Source organism: Calidris pugnax, unplaced genomic scaffold (assembly GCF_001431845.1).
Source record: "Calidris pugnax isolate Ruff unplaced genomic scaffold, ASM143184v1 scaffold14, whole genome shotgun sequence".
In the NCBI taxonomy this organism is placed as follows: Eukaryota; Metazoa; Chordata; class Aves; order Charadriiformes; family Scolopacidae; genus Calidris; species Calidris pugnax.
Window position 1 is genome coordinate 14,303,835 of NW_015090793.1, and position 24,503 is coordinate 14,328,337.

A 24,503-nucleotide genomic window follows, 5' to 3' on the forward strand; every position below is an offset into this window, starting at 1 on the left:
GCATGCACTTGAAAATAAGATAACTTTTGGAAGGAGAAGCATTCAAGGAGAAGACCACCTGGCATGAGATGACTCTGCTTAGCGTTTAAGGACAAAACAGGCTTTGTCCTCCTACGTCTCTGCAGTCATGGAGACAGAAGGCAAAGTCATCCTTGGTTTTTGCTGAGCAATCCTTTGTCCTAAGCTTTGTGGAGATGCAGAAGTTTTTTTGGGGTTCTTGTATGGTAAAAAACAAAATAGTTGGGTGATAATGATACATAACTTAAAAGTCTGTCGGTTCATGTATGTTTTCTCTCCCTTCTTCCTTTCTATCATCACACTCAGTTGCATCTCAAGAAAACATTTTGTTTCAGCATCTTCAGTGTCTACAGGAGCAACGAGATTCAGCCAGAGGCAGAAGCTCCCTCTTGAGTCTTTCATGATGTTGAGTTGTGGCTTCACAAATTAGGACCCTCAGTGACGAAAAGTTGCACAGAGAGCAGAGATAAAGCTGTTACTTGTGTAGCTAAAGAGGGTGACAATTAAGTGAAATTGGGCAAAATGAACCTGAGGCGTTATCTTCGAAAGGCACATTTGAGTATGCGCAGTTGTTGGCTTCATGAGCGCTACCGAGTAAAAGCTGTTAAATGACATGGAAGACCTAATCTAACGCGGATTCACTCAAGTCCCCCTCAGTGGTTTTGGACTTGGTTTAAATAATGGATTAGAAGAAAAATAAACAACTGAAGTATGAAATTTTTGGCCAGATTACACTGGAAGGAGGTAAATGTGGCCTTGGAAATATTCTCTTCACTTTAGAAGCCAATGTTATTCAGTTGTCAGATGTCTTCATCCAACATAAATAAATACGCCACATAATGGCCGCGATTCTTCCCATTTGGGGTGACTGTACACTGGCAATAGCGCGCCATACCAGATAATGCAAATAATCTGCTCCCGAATAATTAATGATGTGGCTGGGCATATTTTTTTGATGAATGCTTATGGAGCCTGGTGACAGGCGTGAAATTAGAAAATTCCTTCAGCGCCCTAAAATATAAATAGCTTTCGGAACTGAAAGGAGTTTCACAGCTGAAGATTTTATTGTGTTGAGAGGAAAAACTTTTCCACCCCCATCCCCCCCTTCTTCTCGGCGAGTTGTTTGTCCATTCACAAAACAAATACTCTGAAGCCCAGTACGGCTCATGGGAATAAATTTCAGGTCGAATTAGTACAGTTTCCTTGCTGTCAGGACGGTGGAATTAATGGTGTTTTGATGACACGAATTTTGAAGGGCGAACAAAGACGCTGAAGGGAGGGAGACATGACTCCTTAGAAGCGCGGTCCTCCTCTCCCCCAGCCTCTCTTGTCTTCCCTGTCATCCGTCTGCCAATCTCCCTGTCCATGGTTAGTTAAAGGCGCTTTTTATCCTCTTTTCTTTCCCACAGAGTTTGCCAGATCCGGCCCAGTGCCTGGGTTCCAAGGGGACACGCTGCAGTTGGCCTTCATCGACTTGAGACAAGTAAGTCTTTGTGTTTTTGTTTTTTGTTTTTCTTTTAAGATGTGTGACTGAAGACCATCAGGTCTTAAGGAAAAGGAGAGGAGGGGAAACGGCGTCGGTGATTTACGCCAGAGACCTATATTTCCCCCCCTCCTCCTCCCTGCGCTCGAAGCCACCTCCTTATTGAGTGCTTCGGGGTCCTGGAGATGGTGGAGGTGAAAAGGGCTGGTGGTACGGGGGCGAGAAAGAAAGCCATGCCTGACCCTGGCCGATGGGGTCCATTGTGCTTCTGTTGGCTTCGGCAGATGTGGCAAAAAGATAACTCCTCGACTCTCCCAGCTGACGCCAAGCAGGTGGTGCTAACAGAGAGAGCAGTGATGCAGAGACCGCCCGCCTCGAGGACTTTTGTTCACAGATAATGCCCACAGAGACATTTTGCGAGGGTGAAGGAATTTGCATTCGGGCTTGTGTGGGGAGGGTATGCCTGTGTGCGCGCCCGTTTGTGTCCGTCTTTGGCTCAGCAACTCCCTTCCCAGTCCCCTCTTCCGCAGATGGTCCCCAGCCATGAATGACAAAGTGGCTGTTGGGGAAGATGATTGGGGAAGGCTCCACCCATCAATGCCCACCTCTCGAGGGGGCCCCGTTAGAGCCAAGTTGACCATAGCAGGTACTGAGGCATTTGTGGGGCTTGGCAAGCCAATTTAGGGAAAAGGGCCATTCTAGCGAGTCATTTGTTTGGGGTAGAAATAGGCATTATTGATATACTAGGCTGGGGGGAAAAAGTGAGGTGGTCCTGTCATCTCTTGGCACCGAAGATGGATGAGTTGGATAGAAAGTCTGAATGAAGTAAGACTCAATGACTGATGCTTCTCTCCTATTAAAACAATCTTTTTTTGTCTGTTAAACCCCCCTGGCTTTGTCCCTCCTGCCATCATGATGCAGTGCCTCTTGTTTTCAGGGTTGACGTAGTTTGCATTCTGAAAACTTTCGGGTGCCGAGGGTATTTCTTAAATCTGCATAATCCCTTGTATCGATGATCTCCTTACCACTGGGACTCTGTTTCATGCTGGAGCCGCTTTTAACCCGTAAAGGTTTGAGAACTTCTCTGAATCCAGTTGATGTGCAGGGAGGAATCTGTCATGACACTTCTGCAGAGCAGGAATAAGTTTAATAGCGTTGAGATGCCGCGTGTTTCTTTTTCAGACTTGGACCTGCCAGTAATTGCCAAATTTGTTTGTAAAATGGTCAGAATAGCTACATGGGAAAGGTATCACTGCTACATGTTGACACTTTTATCTTCATTAGCTTCTTGGCACTTTATTGACTGCTGTACGCAACACGCTCGCAGCCTCCTGGGTCTAAGGAAATGTGGAGTCTTTGGTCCTTTTCCAAGCATGAAGGCTTGAATGCAGGGATTTTGAAGAGGAAAGCTGTGGCTGTTTGAAGAATGAAATGCCTTAAAAATGCTCAGTGAGGTTCAGCTGGTCTGAGCCAGTGCATTAGCAGTGAAATGTTTATATGGTTCATACGTGGAAAACGCAGCCAAATGAATTCAACTCGGGTGGGGAAAAAGCTGAACAGTAGCCCTCTACAAGTGTTCTTCCTCTGTCAAATGTTCTTCTCTGTACAAAGCATTTTCTTCTTTCTTTTGGAAAGTAGTCCCACCTTTTTTTCTTGCATTTAAAAATAATAGCTTTTCTGAATGTTGCAAGGAGAAAGTGTAGGTGCTGTGGCCTCGTGAGTTTGAGGTGAGGACAGGCAGTCTTAGATCATCTTCTGGATAACAGGGATGCTTGTTGATGCCACATACTGTACAGGTAATAGACAACATGTCATTGCTCCAGGTAGAGAAGAATCCACCTGTCACTGGCTTATTGAGGTTGGCAATAATGTGCAAAGATACGAGATACTTCCCAGCTCCCTTGATCCTATCGATGATCTAAGCCCATGACATGTAATGTGTTGCCAAAGTCCATCTGTGTGGAGTTCTGTTGGCAGCTTTGGGGCTGTCACAGCTCCAGTGCTCCCACCACTGTGGAGTTTCTTGTAGGACTGCAGCTACAGCTGGAGGGCCTGGAAGCAGGGGATAGCTGGAAGGGGGGTGGATGGATGAAGGTACAGCAGAGAGAGGTCTTTAATTTGTTCTTCGACTTGTTTTTAATTTGTGGGTTTTGGACATTGCGTTCTTTGTCTTTTAAGCGGCTAAATTTTGACAGAATACTGACTTCAAGCTGTGACTGGGGAAAAGATACCACCTGAAAGTGTTTGTGTCTGTTTTCCTTCACCTTGGAAGGAACACCAGCGTAGCCCATGAAAAGGTGTTTCCAACCTGAAATCCAGACAGACTTCTCAAAATGTTAAAAGTAATTTCAGGCTTATATTTCAGGTAGGTTTATACTTACCGTGGAGCTGTCCTGTCAATTTGTGTGGCTTTGCACAGGCAGGTGGAAACAGTCTGGCTTGGTTGTGTAGAGAGGAAAATGACTGAGTAAATCACACTGAGTAAGTATATTTCAGTACTAGCTGTCACAGAGCAATTGTAGATGAGAGGAGAACTTCAAAGTAATGTGGGATGATTAAGTTTAAGGGAATGACCAAAATTAATTCTTAGTACAATAAAATATAAAATGGTAGAAGAATCTAATGATTTGGTTTGTGCTTGAATACAGATCCTTGTAGTGGAAAATAAACCCTGTAAAAATGTCATTGTCTAGGAGTGTCAGAGTTCCTCCTTGTTCAGTGCAGCAGACCCAAGTGTAAGATCCCTCTGTACATAGAAAGCCTGATTTTTTCCTTGCACTTATGGAAATTGGAAGCAATTCCATCACCCTATGGTAAAGAGGAAAAAGAGTCAGGCCAGATAATCAAAATTGCTATTCAGAGTAGACAGTAAGTTAAAAAGTTACTTTTCTTCCCATCCTGGGATAATTCTAATTCCATAAATGCCTTTGATGAAGTGACAAAGTAAAACAAGTCACATCTCAAATCCTTCTGTAAAAGCCCTTTTATAACATGGATCTGACAGTGATACTCAAATATTTAAGGCTTTACAAGGAAGCAATTGTTGCTTTTCCCCCTTAAGGTTTCAAATTTGCTCTTATGCACTTGGTGCTACATGGTAAAAATCTGCAGTAAATTTAATTCCATAAATAACCTTGCTAAAATATGAAAGGTGCCTAAAAATTAAGTTTTCTGAATCTTTATTTTAAAAGTGACTTAGGCGCTTCTGTCCAGATACTGTTGAATGTCTGAATAGCACTGAAGTTCTCCGGGAGGCTTTCAAATCAGCCCCACGCCTGCACATGCAGTAAGTTCACTGTTCTCTCTGCAGCTTCTGGCCAGCTGGAAATGTTTTAGCTTTTAATTTTCATGGGTTTATTATAAGAAAGTTAGTTAAAGAGGAAGGTTTTATGTTTGTCTGTGAACTCACTGCAATCCACAGCCATGCTGATCTCTCCTAGAAGCCAGATCGACACTCGTGGCTGCTCGCCAAGGAAAAGCACTCGAAGAATTTCACTCTGGGCTCTAGCAAGGGAGCGTCCTCGATGGATTAGAGCTCTTTACTCTCGGCCTCTCTGTCTGTCCAGCGAATTATAAATCCTGTGTGTTCAATTTCCTCTGCAAGTGCAAACCTCAGCATCGAGGGAGATTCAGAGAAAGGCAAGAGGAGGCTGTCTTTTTGGAGGCACAGATATCTACAAGGGAGGATCCGTTCTTCTGCTCCATCTTTTTTCTATTCTACTTAATGGTTCTAACTTGACAGTGGTTGTGAATTTGAGCATCAACCCTTCAGACCCGAGGTTAATACAGGCAAGCGCTATCGTTGGGTGTGGAGCAGCTCTACTGCTTCCCACTTGTCCCATAGCAAACTTTTTTCCATCTTTTTACTGTGTTTGAAAGCCAGTTGTGGTTATTGTGGGTTCATGATGGATGCCGGCCAACTGAGTAATGAGAGGTCTCCCTCTCAAGCATTAATTTTACCCCGATACAGGTGCTTAATAAAACAGTGTTCCCCTCAGGAATACAATTCCCTTCCATTCCTGCTCTGTGCCCTGTTCTTCCCTTCATACAGGTTTCCTATCTCTTCTGCATTGTTTGCATAAGTACTGGAGAGATGTTTTTTCCATTTACAGGATGAAATGCAAAGTTAGGCAGGAACTTTTAGCTGTATGAAATGTGCAGTTGTTCATCTTTGTGACCATTCTAATTTCCTCCAGTGATTTCTGAATCTTCTGGCCCATTTTGACCATACTTGGTTGGTGGGCTTCAAAGGTGTAACAGACCTACACATTTTTCTGAGCCAAGATAGAGGAGAAAAGCTGCAGTGTGAACTCATCCCTTAGACTCAACCTTGAGAGAGACATAGGGGGAAACTTGGATTTCTTGGTTCTATGGTTGGTTTAAGGAACCATCTGCTCTGTTGTAGGGAACAGCAAACTGTGAGGTTATGTTGAGACATCCAGTAATCCTGGCATTCATTGATATCCAGCTTAGCTTCTTACCAAAGCATCAGATGATAGATAAGTTTTTTAAAACTCCAACTTGGTTATTTGTTGCTTTAAAGGCACTTGAGGCTTGGACTTGTGCAAGGTGAGTCTGTATCAACTGAGATGTAGCCCTGTCTCCTACTGCTACCATGTGGTCCAGGGCTTCCATACCTAGCACCAGGAATGGTGGCCAAGGGGAAGCTCTTGCAAATTTAAGCTGAAGGGCCACGACTGCATAGGTCGGTGCCTTGACAGGACACTGCAAGGCTCTGGTCACCTCTCTGTTACCAGAATTGAGAGGTGGAGATAGTCCTTCCAAGAGCTCCAAGGCAGCACCCAGGACAGTATGCAAGTTCATTCCCACCAGGCAGGAAAGGCAGGAAGCCCCGAGTTGTGGTTTTTTTTTTTTTAATTTGTTTTTGTATTTTGCAGTTAAATGTTGTTTCTCTGCCCTGCAAAGTCTAATGAAATATCTGAGGAGCAGTGTGAAAACAAGATGCTGGGTGAGCCTTGGAGCTGGTCCTGAGCCTGCTGAGAGAGGGACTGCCAGTGCCATGAGTGTGCAGTGGCATGGAGAGGGACTCGCTACGTGTGAAACTCGTTTGGCTTATTTTTCCCCAGTTGTTTTGCTGGTAGATGCAACAGAAGTTGAAAATCGTATTAGAGGGAGGGTCAATTAAGTTAACTATCTTGGCAAGATGTCCCCTCTTCACATGTACTTGCTTGTGTCTTTGAAGCATAGGTTTCTGTTGTAAGAGAAGTTGCAGACAGAGTAGCTTCCGCATTAATCATTGGATGCAGTAAAGCAGAGATGAAAAGGTGACTCACGGGTTTCAGCTCATCTACTTCCTTTGCCAGTTGCTATTTTCCATCCCTAAATTGTTCTGTAGACTGGCCCACTACCTTGCCCATCTTTGGCCTCGCAACTCGGTTGGTTCTCCCAAATGCCTGTTGCACTGTTCTGGGAAAGGCTGCAGCATCGGGGATGTATGTACTATCTCTTTTGAGAAGCACTCTTGTATCTTTTAGTTTCTGGTCATCTTCGGTGTTTAATGGTCTTTGCAAGGGGACTTTTACCACAGGAACATTTACATTTTACACCTCAGTTAACTTACATTCTCCCCTCTCCTTTTAACAGTATCCCTTTACTCTTGTGTTTGCCTTGTATCCTGTCCTTGCTTAATAGTGCTTGCTTTAATTATTTAACTGTTGCTACATGGCCTCTGCTGCATTCTTCTCTTGATCTCAGTGATCTGAATCCCTTTGCTGGCTCTCGAGAGTGGTCCTGCATGCCCTGCCCACAGCTGCCTCCCAGGCGGCATCGAGCAGAACGCTGAATTCTATTAATCTTTCATTGCAAATGTCAACTTCTTGTGCATTAAGGAAACAAGAGGTGTGAAGACACATGTTCCAGTTGCAGCCTTAATTCTTAATTACCCAGCAATGATGGGTTTGAGCTAGTTTTATCATTACCCTTAAATATAGGTTTTGCTGTTAAGATTGTATCTCCAGGCTGTTAATTACTTTTGTTGCTACTCTCCAGGTTCCTTCCACTGATTGGCATCTTATGGGTAGTGCATCCACCATTATTAATTATGTCCATTATGATCGTGCCTAGAGGCCAACTAAAAACTGGCCATTTTGCTGGGGTTTGTGCAGACACGAAGACCTGAAGACTCTAAACAGATGATGGAAACCAGAAAAGCCAGGTCAAATGCATCTGACTTACAGCTGAACACGTTACTGCTGATTAAGTGGTATTTTGTTTCCTAACATCATGTATGTGATAGATGGTTTTCTAGGCATCCAGAAGCCATATCCAACTCAGCTTCCCAGAAGTGGAGATGATATCGCCTTAATCCTCTGTCATACCTCTCTACTTCCATAGACCCAAATTATGCTGGTTTTTCTAAATGCCAGGTTGCCTGAGGAAACCAATTTCAGAGCTGTAGTCTGGTGTTAATTTATGGTGGACCTCAGTGGTGTTTGGGCCACTCCAGCATCATGCTGAGTTTCCTCTGAAAAGTTATTTGCATGGGATAATACAGTAATTTTGTTAACCAAAAAAAAAAAAAGAAAAAGACTTGTACATTAGCTTTCTCTATCAAGAAATAGTGCCTGGATTTGTTTTCTAAATCCATATTTGGAATGAAATTACCTTTGAAAATGTTTGCTGTAGTCACTTGGTGGAAAGTAACAGTTTGTGTAAAGTCATAGCTTTATTAACGCCCATTTAAAACCTTATGAAATTCAGGTACTTGTATCAGTCTTTTACGCTTTGGAAGGTGGAACTGGACATACTCTTCAGTTCAGGTTAGAAACCTGCTGTGGTGAGAACATGGTACTTGTTTTGCCTGTGAACAAGGTGTGCCTGAGGCCCCCAACAGATGGATTTCACATGAGGATGTGGGACTTATTTTCAGGTTACCCCTTGTGCTTCAAATGCCCTTTTGATTTCCATTAGTCAAGGTATTCAGGTGTCTCCATCCATCTGTCTCCCACCCCATGTCTCCAGTATTAACAAACAAAACCCTTCAGATGTTTAATGATGCACCTTTTTTGCCTTATTTCTAAATATCACCTGATCCTTCCATGTTGATGTTAGCACCATCCTTTTTAAGCCCTATTGGTAACATCAGAGCAAAGTGCTTTCTCTTTTCTGGAAACCATTTGGATCTTGATTAAAAGCTGTCCCAGAGCATTTATGACACGTCTAAGAAGTAGCAAGAGATGGTTTGCAAACTGTGGTTGAACATCCTAAATGTCAGGGTGGACACCAATGCATGGGTGTGCTCTTTCAGGCAGCCAGTACCTCTGGTGGTGCTCAACTTATCCAGAGTAGTCATCAGGAAAGGTGCTTCATGTTGGAGACCCATCATGTATGACAGATGGAGGCATTTTTTCTCCACTCCAATGCATCTTTAGGCAAATGACAATGGAGATGTGTTCAGACATGGATTGTCGGCCAGCATTGCCCAGGGAGCCGTGCAGGAATCCCCCAGGCTTGCGGCTAACCCAGTGCACCAGGAAGGACATTCCAGGGTCTTGGCCAAACCACTGTGTTTCTGGCCTGTTAGGCTCAGGGTATGGTTTTTTTAGTGCCCCAAAACCAACAATATTTGAAAAGGGCACATTAAGTAGTTTATTTATTTTTAAATCAGTGTTAACTGTCTGACTCACAAAGGAAAGATGCTTCAAAGTTTGTGCTGAAAATCCAAGCTGCTGCTTTCTGTGCTTTGCAGAAAGGGGATGGGGAGAGGGAAAGACACACAAAGGCATGAGCTCAGGGCAGATTTAGAGCCTTAACTCTGATTTCTGTTGCTTTGGTGGGTTTAAGCTAGTCTTAGTATTACTTTAAACATAGCCTTTTGTAGTTCAATTATATTAAAATCACACAGATCCCTAGTTCATTCTGCTGCTTGCACTCGGTCAGAATCCATCACTCTTGATCCAGGAAGGATGTTTTGGCATGGTGAGGAATTAAAAGTGCCTGGATGCTCCCCAGACCCTTCAAACAACAACAAAAAAAAAAATCAATAGTGCAAACATATTCTGTTAGCACTTCTCTTACGCGGAGAATACTGCCTGGGTTTCTTTCGTTAGGGCATGGCAGTTGAAATTGTGGAGCCTGTCGACACTTTACAGACTGGAACAATAAAAACAAACAAACAATCAAATCCTCTTTCATTGGGAGATTTTCAGGCTAGACAAAGGAAATAAAGGGAGGAAATGAGGAATTTGAAAGCGAGAAATAGACTTTTCTACCTCATGTTTGGGTGTTAAATTCCTCAAGGTGTCATGTAAACAGGGCACTGGGCTTGTTTAGATGCTGAAATCAGAAGATGCTGGGGCAAGAGATTCTTTTCTCACCTTAATCTATGTTTTAGGCTGACCCTTGGGGTTTGCTCGGGAATGGCTGGGCTTTTTGGGCTGTGGCCACCTGTAGATCTGGGGTTTAGTTCCATGTGCCCCATGCTGCTGTGTCCATCTGATGAAGTTAACACAGAAATTACATTTTTCTTTCCAAGGTTGTGTGCTGAGAGCAATTCAGTAAAACATTATGCAATCACTCATTATTACTTTCTCTTGTTTTCGTGTATATTTTATGGTTAAACAAACAGTGCAGCCACTCAGAGAGGATTCCATGAAGAACATCAGCAAAAGGAGACCTTGCACCAGAATGAGGACACCTTTTAGTTGGATTTTATTCCTCTAAGACTCAACTGTAGACCCTGCGTCCTCCTGAACACCCTCAGCTCTGGCTGCTAATGGTCTGTCCACCCTGGAACAGGTTGCTGTTACTTCAGGCATCTGCCGCAGGGCATGAACAGCAGGAGCTGGCCCATGCTGGTGGGAGGGGAGATCTCCACCCACCCCGCTGTGCCCTCTAATTGCAGGAGGCTGTGAGACAGTCATCCAACCGGGGACACAGACACCGCTGGAGTTATAAGGCCCACTTTCACCTTTAACCTGCTGATTGAGGCAGGATTGACAGGGAATAGAGAGGGCCAGAGGTGGTTGCCCTTCACCTCAACATCCCCGCCTGTGAAACCAAATCCGCTCCGGCGATCTGTGCATGCTTGGGAGCTGTCACTCTTGAGCTTGTGAGGAAGAGTCATTCATAAAGAAGCCTTTATGGAGCTGCCTTTTATGACATCCTAGCTTCACCTTGTGCAACATGGGGTTTTTCTTTTCCCCCAAGAGCTCCTGTTGCTGCTGTGAAAGTGAAGAGTTGCTTGGCTCGGCTCCTGGGCCTCCCTGGAACGTGTCAGCTGGACCTCGGTGGGTGGTAAAGTCGGTTTTGCAGAACAGTCTTGTCTTTGAAGCCATAGAGAAACCGTATTGCAATGCATCTGTGTAATTCTTCTCCTTGGGATCTCTCAAGTGCGGCTGGATTGCTGGGTTGTCATTTCAGAGCAAGGAAACGTTAGCTCTTGGAAAGTCTGTTGTAATTGTTTTCCCAGTCAAGCAGTCAACTTTCTGAAATAACATGCACAAATCAAAAAGTCATGAGTGGTGTGATGAACGTCTGGGGAGAGTACGCAAGACAGGACCACTTTTGTCCATCAAGGTGACTTCAATTGCAAGGTGATTGTTTGAGAAGCCTTCGGTACCTCATATCCTTCAGGAATGAGCTATTAATTGCCTCTTAGACAATTGGTCCCAGAGCAGTCTGTTGTCAGACTCTCCCATTGATTTTTTTCCATTTGATTTAAAGAGTACACATATTGACTAGCATTCATGTAGTGCTGTACACGTGGATTAAGAGGTTAATAAATGAGATAAGGTTTGTGAGGAAAGGCAGTGCCTCTGATGTGCAAGAGCGCTATGAAGGAGAGAAGACAGAGGAGAGGGAACTTGACCTCTTCGTGCTTCAAGCTGGAGCAGAGCAGGTGCAGGAATGACAGCGGTACTGGAGCTTTGAAAGAAACCAGCAGAGAGGAGATGTGTGCTCCAAATAATTTGGAACTTGGGATCTCAGAATTGTGTTTTAAGATTACTTTAATATTATATTTCAGTCAATGATTCCTTCGTGGAGCTTGGTCTCTTGAGGGTCACGTGCTGCCTATCTTGCACAAAAGCACTGGTCCTTCTCAGTTGTCATTCTTATTGATGAATTGACAGCAAGGTGGCACTATATAGCAAGGAACATTACAGTGTGATTTATTTCAACTTTTCTATTAGTTCCTCCCCATCTCATGATAAAAACAGTAATTTGCAGTCCTATAGGTTTTGTTGATTCCAGGGCACGTGTGCTTGTTTTTAAACACAACACAATAGTTCTTGCTGGTAGGTGTATAAATGGGTTATTTTCTAGGTTCTATTAGGAGAGTTTACAGATTGATCTGATGATAGTGGGAAGTTTTGTGCTCTTGCTCTAAATTAGTGTTTCAGTGTTTAAGTGCAGTTGTCCTCTAGAATAGGAGGGGAGTGGTACAGATGTTTAAATGTGAATGTCTGCTGCTGTTGTAGAAGCCCAGAGGAATCCTAGATGTCCTCAAGAGACAAGTAGATAGGACATAGACATTCAAGAGACTTGTGGCTTGCTGCAGTAGCAGGTGATGCATGCCCTTAGGTGCCAAAAATGGCACCAGATGGCTCTGTTTAGGACCTGAATTGCTTTGTGTGTAACTGATGGTTGGTTTATTAGACATATGTCAACACCTGTTGTAGTGACAAAGTCACGCTTGGATTGGATCAAGCAGAGGTAACAGCTCTGCTACTAGTAGAAGTAATAGAAGATGAGGTGGGTTTTGTTTTAGTTCATGGCTGGTTGTGTTCCCGGTGTATGTGCTAACGCAGTTTCAGTTTCTGTCCTTAAATGTATCAGTGTAATTTCAGGGAGCCAGGAATTGGGAACATGGTCTCCAAAAGGCAGATTTTTTGGAGAATGAGAGGAAAAGGCCTCAGGTTGTGCTAGGCAAGGCTTAGGTTGGATATTAGGAAAAATTTCTTCACAAAAAGGATTGTCAAGCACTGAGACAGGCTGCCCATGGAAGTGGTTGAGTCACTGTCCCTGGAAGTATTTAAAAGACATGTAAGTGTGGTGCTTCGGGACATGGTTTCGTGGTGGACCTGGTAGTGTTAGGCTAGGGGTTGGACTTGGTGATCTTAATGTTTTTTTCCAGCCTAAATAATTCTGTGATTCTTCACACTCAGTGCTCAAGTGAACAAACCAGAAATACCCTTGGTTGACTTTCTAGCTTTCAGGTTGACTTTGCATTCTTGCCTATTAGTAAAACGAACACTTAATCCTAAAAACGTAAGAAACTTCACCAAAGCATCAGAGATTTAACAAGCATTAGAAATCCAGGGTGCAGTTTTCACTAAATAGTAGAATAAATACACTTATTATTGCCTAATTTTATACCTATCCAAAACAACGTGTGACTTCCAAGGTGGTTTGTGAGATCAGCAGAGTGCTAAGAGGGCTCTGTGTGCTACATTGGGTAGGGAGGAAGAGGGCAATTAGGCTAATGGTCTTTAATTGATAAAGATTGAGGTGGTCTGACCACCAGCAGAGAGGAGTGGCAGTTTTCTGCTGTGGAGCTTATTGGAGGATCTGGCTGAAGGTGAAACCAGTCTAACACACACACAGGTTTTGCACCTGGACCTAAGAGCAAGTATGAAGACTGAAAAAAGTGAGGGCAGGTTTCTTCTGAACCAGGAGGATTGTCCAGGCAATGAAAAGGAGAGTAAATGGAGATGAGAGGAACGTTATATCTGTGTGTGTGGCAATAGAAGCGGCCCACCGAGGAGTTTCTGCTTTGCAGGAGAGCGTGTTGGTTGTGCTCTGTTCACAGTGCATCCCGTGTTGCTTGCAGTAATGCCTGAGATGAGGTGAAGCTGAGTGGCTGAACTCCATTTTTCAGTCTTGACCCTTTCTTCAGTGAGAGGAGTGGATGTATCTCCAAGGGCTATTGAGGTCCAGCTGAGATGAGCTTTCCTCTGGAAATGGTTGTGGCTTCTGATGGGTCCAAGCAGAAAATGTACATCTCACTTGGCTCAGTTGAGGTTAAACAATGGAAGAATCATGAAGTCTTCTTCTCCACCTCCTACCCCCTTTGAATTGCTAATGGCAAGATATGAACAAGAGCACGTATCTATAAAGCCTTCTGCAGGAGGCCCTTTCAACACACGCAGAGAAGGTGGCTGATGTCCCTCTTGTCAAAAAACCACTTTTTATAACAACCTCTGACTCTTCTGCACCAAAAAGCAGAAATGTCTGGCTGCTTCCCACAGGGGTGAGGAATGGGGTTGTTTCCACCGTGGGGTATGTCTTCCTGTGCTTGCAGGCAGGTCAACCCCAAAAGTGGAGGAAGAGACGTGAGGGGAAGGGATGCGTACGGCTCCAGACGGTGTTTATTATATTTAACTGTAATCTGTGCGTTTAGCGCTTGTTATTACTGGATGCTTTAACGCATTCTTAGACACCCTGTCTGCCCTGGTGGGGCTGTTTTGAGATGCCAGAGAGGTTTATACTGCATAGACCCATCACCAGCTTACGGTGTGTTTTCACATGGTTCTCTTGGATAATCTCTTGCTCTTTCTAATAAATCTAACAAAGTGCAGCATTTATTCAGGTCATGTGCTCATGCATATTAATCTCTTCAGCCGGCTTCTCCTTCATTCATTTAAATTCTCCTTCTCTATCAGGCCCCGCCAGAGGCAGTTCCCTGGGGGATGTGTTTTCGTGTAACAGCTAGCTGGCGTCAAGTCTCGCCGATCGATACTGTGCATACTTTCAGCGTTTAAATTACCACCATGGTCTGTTGGTCTTGGCTTAGGCAAAAGAATCCTGGTGATGAAATGACACTCGATCTGGAGTTTGCCAGATAGTGTAAACAAGCACATTACTTGGACCGGATAGGCATGATAATTGCAGAGCAAGGCTGTTGCTTGAATGGATCCATTAAAGTAGGCTTCAGGGAGCTGCATCATCCTTTAAGATTGCTGCACCGAAAGGACCGAAAAAAAAAAAATCGTCGTGGCTGGAAGATCTTGCTGCAGAAGAGTGAAGCACCAAATTTATTCTTAACTCTTTGCTGCTGGGCCTGTGCCACTTGCTGGGTGCAATTTGGATGTTGGATCGCTTGGGGAGCCACTTTTTTTGTGCTTCGTGTTGTTGGAGAGCTGTGGTTAAATGGAGTTACTTACGTGTAACCGCATTTACATATGGGGTTACATCGCTATTGAACAACTGCATGCTGCAGAAAATGCATAGTTTTACATCCTCGTATTCCAGGCATGAAATCCCTTATTGATCCCATCAGAGAGGAGAAGCATCCACCTTTTTCCTTCTCCAGAGCAGTTCTGACTGTTTCCAGAGAACAGGGATGAATGTTTTACTTGCTTTAAGAATTTTTATGCTGTGGAGCCAAGCGAGTACCAGAAATGCTGCAATTTGGATGGGACATCCCTGGGAAGAGCAGTGCATGGCATGAATTTTGAAAGGTCTGCCAGAAGAGTGATGGGGAAATCCTGATGTTTCTTCCCTGATACCTCCTCACATTAGTTGAGAAACAGCTTTGCTCTGGGAAAGAAGGTTTTCAGGAGATGATTGAGTTATTTTGCCTGAAGTTTGAGAATCCAGCTTTAAGAATTTTAAGAGCTGGTCCACAGCTCTTAAAAAAAAAAAATAAAATACTGTAATATTAGATGCTAGCTGGCCCAACTTTGTTTACCCAACTTGTGCTTACTGGTTAATCTGCTGGGATGGCGACAGTTGGATTCTGTGTGTCACCAAGAGCCTTCATCTTGCTTGAGAAAATCCTGAGTTCATTATATCAGGTAATTTAGCTCTGTGACTTGGTTCTTGTCTTTTTTGATTAATTGCTTAGCTGTGGTGTCTGGCCAGTCAAAGTCTGGGCCGTGGCTCGGTTTGATCAGACATAGAGGTTACAGAGCTTTCATTTCTGCTGCGTAGTTGGGAGTTTTGTGCCATTTGGGATGAGACCTCATGTGAGCAGTAGATTTGTTTATTTTCTGTGTTTTTTTTATTTTTTTCTTTTGTACCTTCCCATGAACTGTCTGGTTCTGTCTCCCCTGGTGGGTGCTGAGCAGGGTGGAGCTGGGAGTTCCTGGCATTGGAAATTTAGGTTGTCCTGGGTGGATGCATGTGGCTTTGAATTTTACTTAAAGCATGTTTATGTTTTCAGCATGGGCTGGAGCACCCAGATATGCTGAATATCATAAAAAAAAAAAAAAAAAGTCTGGCTTTTGTATTATGTGGTGTCAGACAGACAGACAGAGAAGGAGCAATAGGTGTGTACCATGCCAAGACTCACTTGGCATCTCCCCATCCTCCTGTTCACAGCAGTCACATCTGCCCAAGTGGAAGAGTAAATATACTGCTCCGATCTAATCACATTAAATGTTCCAGAGTGTAATACCTTAATTTGGTTGCTGACATGATGGCTGATGGGGAAATGATGTGGTAATCAGGAATGACAGCGATGGTAGATTGGAATCTTTTGTTTCAAAGATTAAGCGAACCTGAGGAGATAGTCTTGTCGGGTGTGCCCCGTAACCAGAAATAGTCCTCACATGCTGACTCAGAGCACAAAGCCACTCGTGAGAGTTGAGTCTTTCTGTAAATGGCTTGACTTTGTTCTCATCTAAACCTGTTATCGGCCTCTGGAAAATCCAGTCCAAGGTCAGAGGCATCTATGGTTTGACTCGATGATCTTACAGGTCTTTTCTAACCCAAATGATTCTATGATTTTATGATTCTATGTGGTATTAAGTTGTTATGAGCATACTATAAAGAAAAAAACAACAAAACATATAATGCATCTTTTCTTCTTTTTTGTGGCAACTTGGAACCAAAGCATACGAAGTCTATTATTGCACTACTCCTCTTAATGTTTAAAATCTGGAGGGGGGAGGGAATCCTCCCTGGAATGCACACCCTATGCAGAATTGCATTTCAAAAGTGTTTGAAAACAATCGCTTCTGCAGGAGTAGGAGCTAATTTGAACAGCCAGTTCTGTCCTTGAGATGTACATTCCAGGATGCCAGAGGAAAATAGCAGGCTGGAATTTGCTTCATGTTTGAGGTTAGTTTGAAAGGAGTCCGGCGCTTTTATTGAGGGTGGTTTTATATAGCAGCTCTCAGTGGAAACAGTTTGTCTTTTATATTTTTAGGTTAAGGGATTTCTTTAAGGTCAGCCTGAGTTCATGTAATTTTCTCTTCTGCCTTGATGAAGGTAGGCATTATTATTTGAAATGACTGGGGTCCAAGCTTGCCATATAACCTCTTGGGCACATTATTCTATATGGTTGTGGAAGCAGGTTGCTGAAATGAATGTGCACATGTAATTTCCCAGTTTGTGGAAAAAATGGTCTTTCTATTTTATTCCCTCAAATGGGTGGAAGTTTTCTGTGAGCATCAACTGGCATCCCAGACACTCGTTGCCTTGAAGAGGAGCATTGCTCATGGACTTAACTGCAAACTCTATAATTCTAGGGCATTTAAATATCCCTCTGCCTTTGGCCACTTGCAGCTTTCTCCGAAGGCAGAGGAAGCTTCCAGCACAGATTTCTTTCCAGTAGCGTATTTTTCCTATAGATTATCCTTTAATATGCATGATGAGAATATTCTGCTCTCGTAAAGAGATAGTACAGCATGTGTGGGGCTGTATGCATAAATATATATGAAGTTACAAAGTTTTCCAAGAGGAAAAGATGATGTAATGGACTGTAGAAGCAATATTATTTTTTTTTTTTATTCTTTCTCTCATCCAGTCACACTTACGATATAAATAGTGGAAAAAGGCACAAACACATTGAAATGTAAACCAGTCTGGTAAAGCTCCCCCATCGCCGTGTGCTGGTTCAGGCAGCAAGCGGCATCCATCGGTGGTTTCCAGCACATTAGCAGCAACGTGTGGAGCCATCTGTCATGGCTTGGAGGTGTCAAACTGATTCAGCAGTTCATTAGGCAAGGCCAGAAGGAAAAAAAAAGTCTAGAAAATCAGCATGTAGACAGGAGAAGCGCAGACTGAGGAGCTGAAGGAAGCACAGTCTGTGCAGTCCTGTAATTTACTAAGTTATTTGCCATGGCACCCCATCGTGGGGTCAGGGCAGTTCATTTACCACCTCTGCAAGGGAATTTAGAGCTGTCCTCAGCAGGATAAGGCATGGTCAATAGCAGCACCAGTGCTTCGATGGATGGCACCTGTCTTCTCCAAAATCACCCTCAGATATGCCCCAGTACCATGCATGGGAGGTACCGACCTGCTGGGCACATCTCAGCTTGGATTAAGTTCAAATGAGAGCACCAGATAATGATGTTTGCTGTTTTCAGAACTGAGTTTGAGTTTTAAATGATTTGTTCTGTTCTAACAAAATTGTTCACCAGTGTGATGGCTTGAAGGAATACACACCTGCTTTGGTGCATCTTCAAGGCAGGTCTGCTCCATAGGAACCTGCATTCAGCCCTCCTTCACAGACCCTCTGTAGATGTTTGCAGAATGCATTTCTGAATCTGAGCTCTTAGCCATCCCTGGCCACCTGCAGAACAGCAGGTTTGCTTCTTCCAGCATCCTTATTCTGCCCAATGTGCAGGATCTGGTGTTTACCTTACTGCTTTTCATTCCCTGTTGGAAGTTGGACATTGTCTTGTTGATAGTGGGTACACCTAGCCAAGCAGCTACATGAAGCATATGCAGGACATTGTTTTTAAGGCAGTTGAAGCTCTGTCTTCTTGCCTTGTTATTAAACCCTTTTTAAACAAGTCCAACTCTGGATAGTGCCACCTTTTTGTTTCTATTTGGTGCTTGCATTGTCTGAATGGGTTTCTTCTGGTATGTTCAAAGACCAACTTCTCTATCTTCATAGGCTGCATTGCCACAGTGACTGTAGAGGTAGCAACGTGAACTAGGAATGTTTTGATTTAATTTTCTCATTTCTCCTCCTCAACCTGTCTGTTTGCAGGTCTGTGTCTCAACTCTAATGCTTCGCTCACCACTTAGCTGCCCTCAGGCACCCAATAGTTTGCTTGAAGGGAAACCTCAAGCTCTGCAGTTACACTGGGATTTGAGATGTACTTGTTTGACTCAAATTATCAACCGACACTGTATTGATTGGCTCTATTTCTAAATCGGCATCACACAGATGCGGTACCTACCAATTTACTGCACAATCTGTGTTTCGTTTTGAACATGAGAGTTCAGTCAGGGAATATCAGCCAAGCAGTGCAGTGAGTGAATGCAGAAATTGAGTCTTGAATTAAAGCTTTGGGCTTGCTGATATCCTCTTAAAGGCCAATTTGAAGGAAATGTGCAAAGTGTTTGCACAACTATTCTACAAGGCAAAACTGTTTAGATACAGTGCCAAGATTGGAAAGGTCATTTTTATTTTTATATTGGATTTGTTTGCATAAGTTTACATAATTTGGTGTGGTTTTCCCTTGAGTAAGCACATTAAATCAGAATCTAAGATCTTCTCCAGCAGTGGAAGGTACATGAGAACCCCAGAAAGAACATCACAACTCCAAGCCAGAGGGGACATTCCCTTTTAGCTGTTTTCTGTGGAACAGATGGAAATGTAGGTTTCTTCAGAAACTTATTCAGTGCATTTCCGAAGGTTTTCTCACCATCAGTGTCCTGGGAAAGCCTGGAAGTGGTGACAGCAGGCGAGATTGATGGTCGACTTTGAGTCTTTCCTTAAAGACCAAGAGCTTGACTAGATTAACAAGTTGGATTTTTTTCAAATGAAACCAATGGCAAATTTGCTGAAGTTTTGGGCAGGATCTGGCCCTTACGGAGTAAAGTTTTGGTGACTTCTCACAGATACTTTTAGCTACACTTAATGGGAAAGTTGTACCCGTTGGGAGCACTAGTACATTGTCCTCATTCCTGGCAGCCTCTAATACCTTTCTGTAAGCAGACATATACTTCTGTGTATGCATATTGGTTTGGTTTTTTTCTTTTAATCACTTTCTTCCCCATACAGATCTCCTTTCCTTACTCTGTCATTCTCATACTCATCTTGTTCCCCCCCAATTTGTAATCCATTAGTGTTTCCTGAAAAACAGTAAGAAAGCAGAATCAGACATTTGGTGGGCTGTCATAAGGTAAGATATCTAACTTATTTATTTGGGGGAAAAAAAATATTCCAGGACATGACCATATAGCGTAGAAGAATATTGGCTTTTGCTGGTCACTTCAAGAAGGCTCTGGTTGTTTTTCCTCTGTAGCTGACTTTTAGGTTGATAGGTACTAAAATTACTAACCTCGTAACCCTCAGCTTTGAATTTGGGTTCTGAAAATATAAATGCTTTTTCAATTTTTTAAAAATTTTTCTCATAAATGAAACTAGTGGAAAGTTGAAAGAATTAGAGTATTCTTTCTGAGAGGAAACGCTCAGCCCAGATATCACAGAAGAACGGGATTCATCTGCCCTTTGCTTTTTAGTTAATTTTGAGGGTTTGCGTTGGCTTTGATTTAAGAAGATTTGAGAAAACATTGCAGCCCTGCTGACTGGCCAACCTTTTGTTTCTTGGGCTGAGCATTGCTGTGTTCCAGAATGAACCTCCACCTGTTTTACAGGTCCAAAAACCTTGAAAAGTAAATGATCAGTGTTTCTGATAATTCTTTAAAGCAGACGCTGCCCATCTCCCGGCATCCCATTGCTCCTCTTCCTCAGAGCTTCCCAAAACTCTGAACTCAGCCCTAGCAGCCCTGCTGGGATGGAAACCGAATCACGGTGCAGGAAAGTCCCACTGTGCGAGTCACTGGAGTTGTTCACATGAGCAAAGCACTGGCCCAAAGGCTCTGCCAAAGCCACTAATAGGATCCAGGTTTCTCGGGTCAGGGTTGGAGTTGATGGGGACCAGCGCAGAGAGGTGCACCGGGGCCGCAGCTCTGCGCTCCGTGCTGGCTATCTTCTTGGCCATAGTCCCCATGCCTCAGTTTCCTCCTCTCCTCTGTGAAAAGCTTTGATATATGTGGATATTGAGAAAAAGCCAAGTAGTCATGGGGAAAAAATTAGGGGTTTTTTCCTTTTCTCGCGGAGAAACTGTCTTCTTGCAAACTCTTGTGGGACCTGAAACTCCTCTTTTAAAACGTACTTCAAAATTTGGGGTGGAAGAGTGTAATTTTAGCTGTTCATGGTGAAGAACTAACCAGTCAGTCTTGCCCTAGAAGTGTGATAGGTGGTTTGCAAAGACGGGATTATTGCTCCTATCAGCCTAGTCTAAATGGAAAACATACAGCCGGTGGCTGGAGCTGACAATGAGCTGAGTGATCGACCCTGAAACTCAGCACAGATCTTGTTAATGCCATCACTTTTATTTAGATTTTTATTCATATATTTTCCACTGTCTTTTTGAGCAGCATTTTGTGCAAGTTATTTAAACTGTTTGTGGCTAGTGCTGTAACTAATGAGCCGGCTGCATCCAGCATTACAGAAACTTGTCAAAACACTCAAGTACGACCGACTCCGGCTCCCTCTTCTCAAAATTCATGGGAGCTCTGTGCACAGATGTTACAGACTGTAGCAGCTCTAATAACCTACAAATGAGATTTAGTTTTAAAGTAGATTATGCTAAGAGGATTTTTTTTTTTCTTGGTAAATGACAGGGTTGAAATTGGATCTTTTGATGAAATCAGCTTTTTGTGGGGTGGGGAAGTATTTGGATACAGCAACCTGGTTCTTGCACAGGAGCTTAAATCTGTCTTCCATCAGTGAGGCTGAAAATCACCGTATGTGTGATTGCATTCAGTTTCTTGAAGACATTTGTCCATGTAGGAGCAGCTACTACTCATAGAGAGGCTCCTGTTGAGTGCACAGCCCTGAGCCACCCTGCAGGGTGCTGCTCTGCCCTGGGATCAATGGATCTTCTGCAGCCTGTCATCTCTGGGAGTCAAGCCCTTGTAGCAGAACGAGCTGCATGGGGAGCTGGAGACACTGAGCACCTACCAGGCAGCAGTGTAAGGGGAAGGGCCAGGTCTGGGAGGTCAGCGAAGCCTCCAGCATCCTTCCTCCACTGCTCCTACGCAAGGCTCACTTAAAAACGAGATGTCGAGTTTCCAAATTCACTGCCTGCCACCCTTTTGGCTTTAAAGTAAGCAAACTCACAGTAGCGTTGTGTTTTCAAAAGTAAAGGGCAGTGTAACCGGGCTGCCTTCCAGATAAATGAACAACCTTGGAAATTACATGTTGAAAACACATGAAAAATGGTTGATGGGTTAGAGTATTTGTTTTGAAGATAACGTATCCCACCCCACATACTCTTGCTTTACTCTGGTTTTGCTCTCCTGTGGCTATAGCAATGAAGAGCTTTACTGTGCTTGCAAAAATTATATAATGCACACATTCATTCTCCCATGGGCTACAGCCTTTAACAACATGTTTTGGTCAGTTTTACAGCTGTTATAGTGACATAATAAAATTTGTCAAGACCATATTAAATTATGTTTTCCCAATTGCCTTTCACCCTGTGAAGGTGCAGACAGCATCTCTGCAAAGAGATGACATCGAGAGCAATTTCCTTCTGCTAGAAATGGTCTTGAAGCTTGAATTTGCTTTGTTGATGTCTTAAGGAAGCTTATTTACTCTGATCTTTAAAGTTGCAAGCTTTTGCCGTAAAAGTAAATGAATAAAAGTAGGCTTGTGTTATTCTTATACTTTTGGTGGCCTTCATGCCCTTGTTTTTCCCTGGCTTCTATGCTGGAGCTAGAACCTGAATCATGAATGTGTTTTCAAAGACATGGATGCTAATATGAGCTGTAAGAAGTGCTTCATGCATGGCTTTCCCAGGTAATCACAGAAAAAAGGTTTAAAAAAGAAATGCAGCAGAAGGAGACAATATGGATTTGCTACATTGCACGGCAGTGGAGAAAGCTCTTGTTCTTGCCTGCTGATTGTGAGTCTCAGTGGTGCTCTGCCAACGCCTCTTAGCTTGACCGTGTCTCTAAGGGGGTTAAATGCATACACCTTTGCTTAAGCCATCCAGTTATATGATCGAACGACATTCCCAGGGGATCAAAGCTATGTATCATCAATTTTGTTTCCACGAACACGGTTTTACTTGACACCTAATCAAATGATATTTACTTGCTGCCGCTCCGACTCTGAACTGTCATCTCATAGTTGTGTGATTTTTCACGAGCACGGTGCCAGTAGAGTTGAGGAGACTGTGGTTTGGTTATAGCTTTAGGCTAAACTAAGCCAGATGTTATGGCCTTTATTTGAAGTCATTAGTTCTTCGCCAGTCGGTCCGCGCACATTCCTTTCATTGCTGAAGCGCTTTGCTTTTCTGAGAATATCGCCTTCTGCAGAGAACCCTGGTCATTGTTAATAAATTACTTCTGGGCATTTCAGGAAAAATTAAGTAAAGATGTCATTTACAGAAAACAAACAACATTCTGGCTTCATTCCCACAGTGGATAAAGAGCCGGGTGACCCACAGCCACCCCAGAACATGTAGTAGATCCAAAGAGGAGAAGAAATGTTGGAGGAACCTCCTTCAACCGTTTCCAAGAGTTTGTTCCAGGGGTAGTTGGAAGAAGGAAGGAGGGGAATTTCCGTAGATAGTTTTGAGAGCTGGGAGGCTGTAGGTTTGTCTTTGACAGTTGCTCTTGACGATATTGGGCAACTTGACTTTTCCACAGTTGTCCAATGGGTGTATTTTACGTAATGTTGGACTTGAAGCTTTATTCATGTTCATAAGTTGGCTTCTAGTTCGTAGAAAAAAGGCAATAGAGAACTCCAGAGCTACATACAATGATAGTAAAATACCATGAGGCCAGTAGTTGCCAAACAGTAGATTTTTATTTCATGATAGATATAAAAATGTGGTTTTTTTTTTCTCCTGTGAGCAAACTGCGAGCTCCAGTGGTGCTCCAAAACTGCAATAATTGCTTAAGAAAATTGCTTAAGAAGTTCTTTGTTTTCTTTCATAGGAGCTATACTTTTGACCTTGAAAATCCAAAGCATGAAATGTGTTCATTGGTTCTTACTATCCCTATTATTATTATTATTGGCTTATATTGCAGTTTGAACTGTCTCTGAAAAGAAAACCTATTGCCTGAGATACTGCCCTCTTGGCCTCTGAATTTTGTTGGAAATGTAATGAGTTAAAAATTGCTGTGTTTTCATATCCCTTCAGTTTGCAATTCTCAGAAGTTAGTTTTAATTGTTGAATAATCTCCATAACATTTGTGATGAGTGACAATACAATTACGGCAGTGGAATTGCACCGCTAAGGAATTTGGCTGCAGAAGTTACCTGTGTTTCCCACAGCTGAAGCCCTTACCTCATATAACCAGTATTTGGTTGTCTGGTTAAGGTTAAGCCAAGAAGAACTAATTGAGCCAAAGTTCTGGTTTGAGCAAAACAGGTGGATGAAACAAAGGTTGGAGTTTGCAGCAGGTTGGTCATTTCCTCCACACGCTCCAGCTGAGCACCAGGATGTCCCTGTTTTGAATTAGCTTTTCTAAGTAAGCGGAACCCTACAGTACCAGCCACATGGTCCATAACCCTAGCCTATGTTGCATGTGTCCATAGTAGAACAGTTGTGTCAGTTCATCTTTTAAAATGGCCAAGATATATTTTTGCCCGCAAAAAAAATGCGTTCCCAGCATTTTTAAACATCTTTCTGGGGTGGGTTTGTTATGCTCGGTCAAGATTGCAGCTGCTTGGTTGGTCATAGGCTGAGCCGGTGGTGGAAGTGCTCCATCAAACAAGTACAGAGTCAGGATTTACTCCCATGCAGTAAAATCCTGAGGACCACTAAGCTGGATTTAAGTACTGAAAAGATATATGAGCCTTGTCCTCTGGTGAGGTGAGAGTTACTCCCAGTGATAAACTTTGCCTCATAGGGTACTGAATTTGTGAAGTAATTAGGAGTGTTTCTATGTCAGCTTTCATTCAGAAGTGTCTCAGACAATTAAAAGCACAAATTAAATTTCCAGACAGGAAGGGGAGGGGGAGTGTTGTGCTGGTTTTACAGTCTAGAAGCTCACATGGAGATACTGTTGTTCCTTAGTCTCTGTTCCCACCACCCAGCTCTTGGTCCAGGCTGGCATG

General features: G+C 43.2%; 1 protein-coding gene across 10 annotated transcripts in view; it reads left to right on the forward strand.

The window, feature by feature from the left end:
• The window catches only part of EXOC6B (exocyst complex component 6B), a 311,137-nt gene that overhangs the window by 236,729 nt on the left and 49,905 nt on the right, over positions 1 to 24,503 (forward strand). For all 10 annotated transcript variants that reach the window (XR_001411259.1, XM_014936006.1, XM_014936007.1 and 7 more), the window contains one exon: positions 1,428 to 1,501. Coding sequence is in view for 9 of the 10 variants with exons in the window: in XM_014936006.1 (XP_014791492.1) it covers positions 1,428 to 1,501 (74 nt within the window). In the remaining variant the exon portion in view is untranslated. The remainder of the gene's footprint in view (positions 1 to 1,427; positions 1,502 to 24,503) is intronic.